Source organism: Arvicanthis niloticus, unplaced genomic scaffold (genome assembly GCF_011762505.2).
Source record: "Arvicanthis niloticus isolate mArvNil1 unplaced genomic scaffold, mArvNil1.pat.X S10, whole genome shotgun sequence".
Taxonomy (NCBI): domain Eukaryota; kingdom Metazoa; phylum Chordata; class Mammalia; order Rodentia; family Muridae; genus Arvicanthis; species Arvicanthis niloticus.
In genome coordinates, this window is record NW_023044982.1 from 1,546,983 (window position 1) to 1,558,868 (window position 11,886).

General features: G+C 41.9%; 1 protein-coding gene across 1 annotated transcript; it reads left to right on the forward strand.

Moving 5' to 3' along the window:
• The first annotated feature begins 6,599 nt into the window (after nt 1-6,599).
• Nucleotides 6,600-9,880, forward strand: LOC117696055 (PRAME family member 12-like). Its single transcript, XM_034486657.3, has 4 exons — nt 6,600-6,886; nt 7,191-7,775; nt 8,574-9,063; nt 9,851-9,880. Exons 1-4 carry the CDS (start codon nt 6,600-6,602, stop codon nt 9,878-9,880), a joined length of 1,392 nt encoding a protein of 463 aa, XP_034342548.3.
• Nucleotides 9,881-11,886: the final 2,006 nt, after the last annotated feature.

An 11,886-nucleotide genomic window follows, 5' to 3' on the forward strand; every position in this document is an offset into this window, starting at 1 on the left:
TACTTTTGGTTGGAAATTTGTTAGTAGATATTAGACTGGTTTCTATATTTTCCTTTTTGGTCCATTTGCTTTATAACCTTTGTTTTTCAGCCATCTACTCAGAAGTAATGTCTATCTTTGTTGCTCAAATGTGTTTCTTGTATACAGCAGAATGATGGGTTCTGTTTATACATCCATTCTGTGCGCCTGGGTCATTTTATTAGGGAATTGAGTTCGTTGATTGTTGGGAGCTGACTTTTAGCAGAAAGCGGCTATCAGCTTTGCAGCCATCTTGAGCCATATACCCTGACAAGAGAGTTGGATTACAATAGCCTACAACAACTGAGCACACTCTGATAACATCTTGCTTTACATACCCAGGACTTTCCTTGAGTGTGTGAGATTAAAGGTGTGTGAGATTAAAGGTGTGTGAGATTAAAGGCGTGTGAGATTAAAGGTGTGTAACTTGAGAGTGTGGCTTAGAGATCAGATTTAGAGACATGACCTAAGGGCATGATTAAAGGCATGACCAAAAGGCATGGCTTAGGAGTGAGACATATAAAAAGAGAGAACAATTTGGAATAACAGAGATTCAGACACTAGAAGTAGGAATAGACATTAGACACTCGGAAGAGAACAACGAGAGGAGTAGAATTAGGAACTAGGAACTCAAGACTCGGGACTTGGACTAGTAAGAGAGACTGAAGAATAAATGGGATTGAAACACACTCTGTCTGGTCTCCATTCTTCCAGTCTGTCCTCACTCTCTCTCTTGCTGAACCCCAACCCTCGGACTGGAACAGCAGCCTGGGCCAGGAAACAGTGGAGTGGAGAGGGCCACAATATTTTAGGCCGCCCAAAGTGGGCCAGCCTAGGCCCCAACATTTTTTGGCCCCCAAACGTGGGACTAGTGCAGTTCTCAACAATTGATCTTGAGAGATATTAATGGTCAATATTTTCTAATTCCTGGTATACATTTGGTGCTAGTGTGTATATGTGTGATTCTCTTCTTTTGATTTTAGTGATGTGGAATCATTTGTTCCTTATATTTCCTTGAGTGTAGTTAACCACTTAGTATTGGAATTTTCTTTCTAGTATCTTCTGACCGGCTTGCTCTTAGAATTTTTTTTTCTCCCCAAGTAGTTTCTCCTAGTATACCTAACAGTTATCAGCTACTCATTATGTAGATTATGTTAACCTGTGAGTAAGAGTAATCCTCCGGCCTCAGGGTAGTGTTATAAAACAGAATGTATACAGTTTAACTAGATTTCCCACTTGTATATCTGCCTTGTCGAGTATATGTAAAAAAAAAAAAAAAATTGCAAAGTATCCAAGAGAATCAAAGTAAAGGTTTGATGAAGGAAGTTTTGGTGAATTTCAACATTTACTATTCAGATACTCAGGCTAGGATCAAAGATTGCTGAAGCAAAACAAAAGAGAAAACCTGTGTAATCAGCATCATTCTTTTTAAAATTAGTTTATTTATTCACTTATTATCCCAATATCAACTTCCCTCTCCTACCAGACCCCCCTCATGCAGTGTTGGGAGCCGACTTTAGCAGAAAGCGGCTAGATCAACTTTGCAGCCATCTGGAACCATATACCCTGACGAAAGATTTGGTTTTCAATAGCCTACAACAGCTAAAGCACACTCTGATATCCCACATATTTTGTGTTGCTGTTTACTGGCCCCAGCTGCAAGGTGCACGTGGTAGTCACGCCTGCAAGGTATTGCAGTTCACGTGCTGTCCACGTGCTATCTACACCATACATGCTTATAAGGCGCACGTGCTATCCACGCCTGCAAGGCATTGCTGTACCCGTGCTGTCCACGCTATAGACGCCTATAAGGCTTACGTCATATCAACACCTGCAAGGCACGTGGTATCCACGCACCTACAAGGCACGTGGCAAAAGCCTATAAATAGCTCAGAATTCCCTTCAATAGACAAGACAATGCAGCCCCTCCCCATTTTCCTTCAAGCATCCTTCTTTGTATTATCTTTCTTTCTTTTTACTGGTGTCAGGTAGTTCAGGCTGGCCTTGAACTCCTCATCTTCTATCACTTTATAAATGATTGCTAGAAGCCTGCTTGACCTTTTGTGTTTTCAAGCTGAAGTGAAACAGGTGAAAGGGGAGTGGAGGAGGATCTGTGGGATAGGGGACTGGAGGGAACAGTGTTTGGGATATTAAAAAACTAAAAGAAATCTAACAAACAAATAAAAAGCAAAGGAATTACATTACCAAAGCAGATCCCCACTTGAATTTCAGGATGAGCTTAGGAGGCTTTCATAGCCAGAAAGATCTGGAGTTCAGGGACACTTTGATAACCCATCTCAGAAGTTTTCAAGTGAACCTTCAAGGGCTGGCTCAAGCCTTTAATCCCAGCACTCTGGATGAAAGACCTTGCCACATGGTCTCAGTTCATTGTCTTTTCTGTATGGAGACCTTACAACTGATTCCATGGTAGAAGTACAATTTAGCCCTAAAATCAGCCTGTACACAACACAGCACTCAGTCTTGCAAGGAGTCCTGATTTTCACTAGTATCTCCGTTCATTCTTTCCTGCACTGAGATATCAACATGAATATACCCTATTTACATACACATCCACCCAGACTGGAAGATTACTGAGGCCTAGATGTACTTTCTCCACATCATGGCAATGATTCATCAAAGATCAAACTCATACAGAAATGAAAAGAAAGTGGAAAGGAAATAAAAAATGAGACGAAGGAAGGAGGGAAGGAAGGAACGAAGGAACGAAGGAACGAAGGAAACAAAACAAAAAAGAGAATGAAAGAAAAAAATTCTTAGTGTCTTCTCATCTTCTCAGTGACTTGAAAGATACATAGTGAGTTCCAGAGAGGCTTGAGTAACAGAGTCTTAATGTAGAAAAATTTAAAACCATCCAAGAGCTCAGAGTTTGAGGAGAAGTGTCATGGGATCTTGCCAGAACCTCAGATTAGCATTTTAGCAATGGAGATTTCAAGTTTTAGCAAGAATATATGAAGCAAGTTGTGCTCACTGTGTAGTGTGCAAATCAGAACACTGTATGCACCTCTGCTTCAAAAACTGTGCCTGAATCCTGAGAGCTTTCTGGAAATAAAAGTCTAACCTAGAATTCACTCCAAAGTTTAAAAAGCTCCACCTCTTTCCCTCACTAGAAACTGACCACTAATGAGTTCTTTGAAGCACCTCCCACACTAAATCATGATGGATGGTAGATTCGTATTCCTAGGTTGGTCCTTAGTCACAGGGGTAGAAGTAAGTGAAGGTGATAAGCTTCTACTGTATCTTGAACAATGCTGTCAAAATAAGAATAAAACTAAGTCAGAAGTAGAATCTTACATCATAACACAGATTTAGTCAGACTGAGGAACTAGGATTGGTCAACAAATGGAGTGCCAACTAATCTTAGATACACAATGAAAGAAACCCCATCTCAAAACGTTAAAAAGCAAAGTACATAGATCAATTTAATAAGTTTTTTTTTCTGTTTGGAGATTTTTGTATTCTTTCTCTTTTTGTTTTGCTTTGTTTATTTCAAGCCAGAGATTCTTTGTGTGACCCTGACTGTCCTGGAACTTACTCTGTAGACAAGGCTGCCTTGGAACTCAGAGATCCTCCTGCATCTGCCTAAGGAGTGCTGGGATTAAAGGCACAACCAATTGCTTCAATAAATCAGTTCTTGATATAAGTCTGGCCTAAGTTTTTTCCTAAGTATGGATCTGATCCAATCCACTTATACCATCAAAATCTAAAAATGATCTCGTGGGGAGATTCTCAACTATTGAATCAGAGGCCGATTTTGGCTGAGAAGGTGTGGCTACAAAGGGAGGGTTCAATGGAAAGGTATATAAAGAGTCAGAGCATCCACTTGAAAAGTATAGAAAAAGTCACAGCATCCAGAGGAAACCTCAGAGTCTTGGTGCCTGGAGTCAGAGCCTTTTCCTGCCTGGGTTCAGAGACCTTTCAGCAGAGTCCAGATCAGGTAAGCCCCTTAGCATTATCAGGATTCCTTATCTTATGCAAGCTAGTCTAGCCCTGTACCCTCACTTCAAATTATATATATATATATATATATATATATATATATATATATATATATGTTACTGATTTGTCTTTTTTTGAAATGAAATATTTTTATATAACCTTGCCTGGCCTTCTCCCATCTCAGAAAACTGAGGGATGCTTGATTGGGTAAGTATGGTTTCTGTGGTTTTTTTTTTTTTTTTTGAAAAAAACATTCACATTAAGAATATCAGTGTGGCAGTGGTGGTGCATACGTTTAATCCCAGCACTTGGGAGGCAGAGGCAGATAGATTTCTGAGTTCAGGGCCAGTCTGGCCTACAGAGTGAGTTCCAGGACAGCTAGGGATACACAGAGAAACTCTGTCTCGAAAAACCAAAAACCAACCAACCAAACAAACAAAAAGGATATCAATGTGACCTTGAATTCAAGGCAATCCATGCTGTAATGACAGCTGTGAGTTACTCAAGTGCCTTGACTGATGATGTTTATGTCACTTTAAGCCTGGCATTCTTGAGTGTGCCTTTAATCCCAACAACAGGGAGGCAGAGGCAAGCTGATCTTTGAATTTGAAGCCAATCTGACCTATATAGTGAGTTTCAAAACATCCAGGGATAAGATGTGTCTCAGAAAAGCAAAGCAAGCAAACAAACAAACAAAAACAGTATTTGTAAATGCCGAGTAACAATAAAACATTGTCTGTTACAATCATGAGGGCTGGGAGAACTAAGCATAGTTTATTTATCATCAAAATATAGCCTGAGTTCCCAGGCTTCCTGTTGATCTCTTCCCACTGGGATGAATTCACCCAAGATTGGTTGGAATTAGTAGAGTCTTTGGGAACTAGGATACTTTGAACAAGCTTCACAAGCAGACTGGAGAATTATGGCTTTAGAACCAACAAAGGCTAGACCTAGCAGTTCTGCATTGGAAATGCTGGGGTGGCACATGCTGAAATGTGATAGAATATAACTGTAATCTCAGCATGTGGGAGGCAAAGGCAATTCCTGATATATAATTGTGTGTGCCTTGATGCCATTCATGCTTCTTCTAAGTCCCACTGCTTCACTAGAAGACCCTTTCTGATCAGCACAGTCAGTCTCCCATGATGCAGTGTGGGCAAGGAGAGCAGAAGAGAATCCAGGTGTTATGGCTCAAATCCACCTAGTAGCTACCGGGAAAGCTGATGCAGGGGCTTCATAATGAGTTTAAGCCAGACCAGAGTGCATGGTGAGTGCCATCCAGGACAGCCACAGTTACACAGGAAAACCATGTTTCAAACAAACAGACAAGAAACTCCCAAAATATATAGTTAGTTAGGACAAGTAATCTCAGAGCTCAGAGTTTGAGGAGAAACATCTTGGAAGGCCTGAGACCTTGACCAGGTCTTGATTTTAAACATTCCCATATAGAAATCTGATTCAATCTAACTAAAGATGTAAATGTCAAAATAATTAAATGGGTGGAAACTTTATGATTCACTCAGGTGGCAGATTATTGCTGAGAGGTGGGGCTAAAAGGGAAGGTGTGAGGAAAAGGTGGATATAAGGTTCAGTGTGGCTGTACAAGACATTCTGAGGCTTGGAGCCTGGAGCAACTACCTGCTCCTGCTAGGATGGGAAAACCTGAAAGCAGTGTGCTGATCAGGTAAATCATTCAATCCATTAGGATGCCCCATCTCACCCAGGCAGACCATTCATGCTTCTCCTATTCAGTCTCCCATTTCACCTCAGTAATTTTGATATTTGGTCATTGTAAATTTTTTTTGGCTCCCTGTTTGATGTTACAGTTTTGAAGTAGGAAATATCATTCAACCCAGGTTAGCTTAGAACTCCATATGTAGCTGTCATTTAAGACTGATTTTTCTGACTCTCTCTCCTGAGTCCTGAGACCTCAAGTTGAACTGCTTTGTGCCATTTATAGAGAGCTGAGGATGTAACATTCAAGGACTTGGCCCACTGAGGAAGGGCCTTATTTTCTTACCAATATCTGCAGTATACCCTAAAATACCCTAACTCAAAATGATTGAAAATTCAAAAAGAGTGAAAAATGAAGAAAATAGTGACCCCCGTGAAAGCATAAAATTGACAATTCTCACAATTCAGTCTCCTAAAGAGCAGGCTACAGCTCAGTGTGGCTACTGGATCTAAAGCTTAAGGAAGTCAAAGTAACAACATGCATATCACAGATTCTCTCCAACAGTTCCATTCATTGAATTCAAGGATAGTTTGGATATGTGACCTTTAACTTTGACATTTAGGGTCATGAGATACATTTGTAGATGGTTTCAAACAAAAGTGTGGACTTCAGGTTGAATGTCCTGATACCAGCTTCCCAGCATGTGAGCTGTAGATGTGATTGGGTTGAATGGGTGCTTTTGACTTTCCAGGAGGTCCTAAAAGGAAATGTGGTTCTGGGAAAAATAGTGTCTAATGGGAAATACAGGTTTATGACATTGCCAGAACAGTGACTGAGGCCGAGTCTGTTTATCTAATTAGTGGGAAAAGAAGGAAGCTAAAGAGTGTTTTCCCTGAAATAATTTCTTTATCTTGCTATATCCATGGCATCTCCCTACCTGAAAGCCATGATGAGCTCCAAGACCCCACCCACGCTAGTGCAGCTGGCGAGAAGAAGTCTGCTGAAAGATGAAGCCTTAACCATCTCTGCTCTGCAGCACCTGCCCATGGAGCTTTTCCCACCACTCTTTAAGGATGCATTCAACAGCAAACAACATAAAATCATGAGGGAGATGGTGGCAGCCTGGCCCTTCCCATGCCTTCCTGTTGGAGCTCTGATGACAACTCCAGACTTGGAGATCTTGAAGACTGTGCTGGATGGCCTGGATTTGCTGATGACACAAAAAGATCAACCCAGGTAAGTGACACCAAAGTAGCATGCGTGTGTGTGGGGGGGAAGTGTGTGGAATGATGGAAGTATTCACCATGCAATCCAAGTTGAATCAGAGGCTTCTGATGCCACTAACTTTGTGGAGAGAAACAAAGAAAAAGGACAGTGGTGTGTGCAGCAGAGCAGAGAGTACAGATGCACAAAATATGCAATGAGTCTGTCCTGGCCTCTTCCCTCAAGGAATGGATTTAAGGTTCTTTGTGTTATAGGGACAAAGCTGTTTACACATTGCCTCTTCTGTCATCTGAATTTTTTCCCATTTGATCCACAGGATGTGGAAACTACAAGTGCTTGATTTACGAGATGCCAATCATAATTTCTGGAATGTGTGGGCTGGAATATGGGATGGTGTTTGCTTTCCAGACATTAGTCAGCCTCAGCCTTTGATGTATCATCCCATACAACAGGGAAAACAGTCTTTGACTATAAAGATAAACCTTTCTATGAATCCCGGGAACATAAGTGAATACAATGAATATTTTTATCAGTGGTCAATGGAGAGAAAAGATGTAGTACAGGTGAACTGTCAGAAGATAGAGATTTGGACCAACCCTGTCTACTACTCAACTTATCTTCAGGATGTAGTTGAGTTAAGTTCTATCCAGGAATTGGAAGTGTATAAACACTGCGACCTGAACACCCTTGCAATGATAGCCCCTGGTTTAGGCCAGATGACAAACCTTCAAAAACTCCTTCTCAATGATATCCACATGTCTTTGGAGTGGCTTGGAAATAAAAAGATAGAAGACTGGTGTGTAAGTATGATCATTCCCCAATTCTCGAAACTCCACAAGCTCCAGCATCTCTACTTGAATGACGTCTGCTTTGTGAATAAATGCCTGGACCAAGTGCTCAGGTGAGTAAGGAGGAAAGAAAGCCTTATCCAGGGGCCAGATCAAAGCCATTCTCTGTTACATGAAAGGCCAGTGCACACCTGTGGTTTCCCAGGCACTGTTGAATTTACATGGATGTGACCTTAGAATAATTGATCTTAGAGTTTGTGCTACTCTAGATCCTGAGTTGTCATGTTAGTAAACTCAGACTGCCATTTGTGTGTTCATGATTTAGAAAAGTTCTTTGCCAAGTACCCAGATGTACTAAACACAGATCTATAAAGGCTATGAGAGCTTATATTACATTTTCCCCATGCCAGTTCTGTCCTAATAACTGTATGAAGACTTTTCATCTTCCTCCAACTCCCCATGGGTCTGAGGCTATCTGAACACTGGTATGGGATGAGTAATGATTGAGAGTCATTATGGCCACAGGAAAGCTATGTGGACTGGATAGAATCCATGCCATAGATGTGGAGCTCATGAGCTCAAAGTTATCACACTCAGGAATGGTTCTAGGTCTTTCCAAGACAGTCCTACTGGGTTTCCTTGCTGATATCATCTATTCACTGATGTGGTCTTGTGCTCCCAAGTGCAGAGGGCACTGTAGAGCTCCAGGCAAAAGCAATCATAATGATGGTGTGTGTCCTCTGCTTATAGTAACAAGATTTATTTGGTACTATCAGGGAACATTCTACCCTTGAGTTTCATTATGGACACAGAATGACCTTGGATGTAGCTAACCTTTTCTTCCTTGAAATCTTGTCCTTTGTGTACCACTATTGAACTTTAAGGAGATGATCTCCTTTGTCTCTCTCTAGGAGCTTAGAGAGTCCCTTAGAGACCCTTGCAATCACTCGCTGCAAGCTGACAGAGTCACATATGAGTTGTCTGTCCGAGTGTCCAAGGCTCCATCAGCTCACACACCTGGATCTGAGTGGCACCGACTTTATAAATTCAAGTTATAAATTTCTAGGAAGACTTCTAGAAAGACTGACAGCTACACTGCAGAAGCTGAAATTGAAGGGCTGTATGATCGTGGACTTCCAAATCAATGTCCTCCTACCTGCTCTGAGCCAATGCTCCCAACTCACTGAGGTCGATTTTCAGATGAACTTCTTATCTATGGACATCCTGAAGAAGCTGCTGCAGCACACTGCTAACTTGAGACAACTGACCAGGGAAAGGTACCCTGCCCCCTATGAGGTCTATGATGAATTTGGTAATGTCCTCCCACAAAAATTTGTACAACAGTGCTCTGAGCTAATGGTCACACTCAACGTTATAAGGCAGCCAAAGGAGATTTGTTTTGTGAGTAACAATTGTGCAGGTTGTGGGGGATTCTGTGTCTACAAATTTGGGGCCATACTATGTCTCTGTTGGCAATGAGAGAGGTCACTGCTGGACTCTGAGAAAGGAAAGCTAGAACTCACGTGACACATTTGAGATAGAGCATGTGTATTTCAGCATATTTTTTGGATGTACTCGGGAATGATGATTGTTCCATTGGATCATAGTTGAAGAAGTACTAATTTGGAGAATGAGATGATTGTTCCATTGGATCATAGTTGAAGAAGTACTAATTTGGAGAATGAGGGCTTATTTTTTGCCTAAGCTCAACAGTAGATACCCTGACACAGCAAATGAAATTTGAATATGGTACTTACTGTTCGGTTTGCCCTTCCCATATTCTTGTGTGTCAGAAGCCAGGACCCTTGCCTCTTACCCTCACCCCCTACTTCTCCCCACCTGCACAATGTCTCCTGCAGCTTCATCTCCCTAGCAACCACAAGGTTCTGCTTGATAGTTACAAATAGATTTTTAGATGTAAAGCAGTGTACCGTATCTTTTGAAGTAGGCAGTTGGACCGCCATTGTTTCAGGGCACAGGCCGAGAAGATTCTGTACTGTCCCATCACCTGGACCGCCATTGTTTCAGGGCACAGGCCAAGAAGATTCTGTACTTTCCCATCACCTGGATCCCTCTTACCCCTCCCTTTGAAAAATGTATTACAAATAAGCACTTGGTGCCCAAATATATGACTCTTGACAAGCATTTGCTTCCTTGAGTCCATTCTCTCTTTCGCCTGTTCTTCCAGGTTGCCATCCTCCTCGTCCCTCACGAATAACCTAGGGCCCGCAGGTCGGGTCACTTGTGTTTCTTTCTCTCTGTCTCTCTGTCTACCCAGAATTTTCAGAATAACACACCTAGTGTTTAAAGATTATAGACACTTCAGCTTCCTGAAATCCTGTTCAAAATATTACCCAGATTCTCTTGGAAAGATGGCTCAAAGTTTAAGATTGCTTGGTGCTCTTCCTGGAGAGGACTGTTTTATTTTGTATATCTATAACCATCTGTAACTCTAGCTTCAGATGCTCTGACATTTTTATGTGCTCTCTAGGAATACTTGTACTCGTCTGCACATACACAAATCATACACATGACTAAAAAATTAAAATATTTCAAAGAATAAAACAAGTACCATTGTGGTGGCACACACCTTTCACTCCAGCACTGGGTTGGCAGAGACCACTGGCAGATGTCTGAGTTTTTGGCCAGTAGAGGAACAGGCTGGAGGATTCTGAGTGGTTTCAGTTGACAGGTTTAATTACCTCTCAGGATATATACTTCCCCTTTGTTAGGGAATGTATAGATTCTAGCCATGTCCTCAAAGAAGGAAGAATTAAAACCCTTTGGATACAAGGTTTCGTCCTTTACTCTTGTTTTTTTTTTCTTTTCTTTTTGTAATTTTTTTTAACCTATTCACTTTGCATTCCACTCACTGTCCCCCTCCTGGCCACCTCCTTTCACAATCCATCCCTCATCTCCTTCTTATATAAGTGGTTGTCCCCCCCCCCCCATTATCCCTTCACCCTGGCATTTTAAGTCTCTTCATGGCTAGGTATCTCCTCTCTCCTACTAGGCCAGATCAGGCAGCCCAGCTAAAAGAACATATCCCAATACAACAGAAATGTTGGATAGCTCCCATTCCAGTTTTGGGAACCACAGGAAGACAAAGCTGCACATCTGCTACATATCTGGGGGAGGCCTCTGTCCAGCCTGTGTGTGTTCTTTGGTTGGTAGTTCAGACTCTGAGAACCCTGAAGGTCCAGGTTAGTTGACTCTGTTGGTATTCCTGTGCAGTTCTTATTCCCTTCTGGGTCTGTAATCCTTCCTCCTGTTCTTCCATAAGACTCCCCAAGCTCCATCCACAGTTCAGCTGTGGGTGTCTATATCTGTCTGATTCAGCTGTTAGGTGGAGCCTCAGAGGACAACACACACCTCTCTGCAAGTATAATAGAGTATCATTAACAGTGTTAGAGACTGGTGCTTGCCCATGGGTTGGGTCTCAAGAGGGGCTGGTTATTGGTTAGCTGTTCTCTCAGGTTCTGCCCCATTCTCTGTGCCTGCAGTTCTTGTAGAAAGTATAATATTGAGTCAAAAGTTTTGTAGGTGGGTTGATGTGTCTATTGCTCCACTGGGCTTACTGCCTGGCTACAGGAAATGGCTTCTTCAAGTTCCATATACCCAATGTACTGAATCACAGTTAAGGTCACCCTCATTGATACTTGGGTACATCCTTTATCGCAGATCTCTGTCTCCTCCAGGAAATGCCCCCCACCTGCTCATCCCTTTTGTTCAGTCCTCTACTCTTCAGGAAAGTCAGCACCTCTTCAGAAATCTCTTTCCAATCTCTCCCATCTAAAGAACTTCAGGAGACTAAACCCTCAGAGCCATGTTTTCAGTAAGTGCTTTGATGTGTTATCATTGAGAGTCTGTGAGTGTGACTTGTGTGACTCTGCATTTCTAAGTATATGTGTGTTTGAGTGTGTACACGCTTGTATAAGTCAGGGTTCTCTAGAGTCACAGTTCTTATGGAATATCTCAGCATATTAAGGCAATTTATTGTGATAACTTACAATCTGTAGTCCAACTGACCCCAAAACAGGCAGCTGTGAATGGGAAGTCCAAGAATCTACTAGTGGCTCAGTATCATGAGGCTAGTTGTTTGAGTTGGTCTTCTGTAGAAGTAGGTTTCAACAGATTTGCTGGCAAGTAAGTGCAAGCAGTTGAAGAAGAGTGATTCTTCCTTTTTCCAATGTCACTAGGTAGGCCTCCAGTAGAAGGTATGGC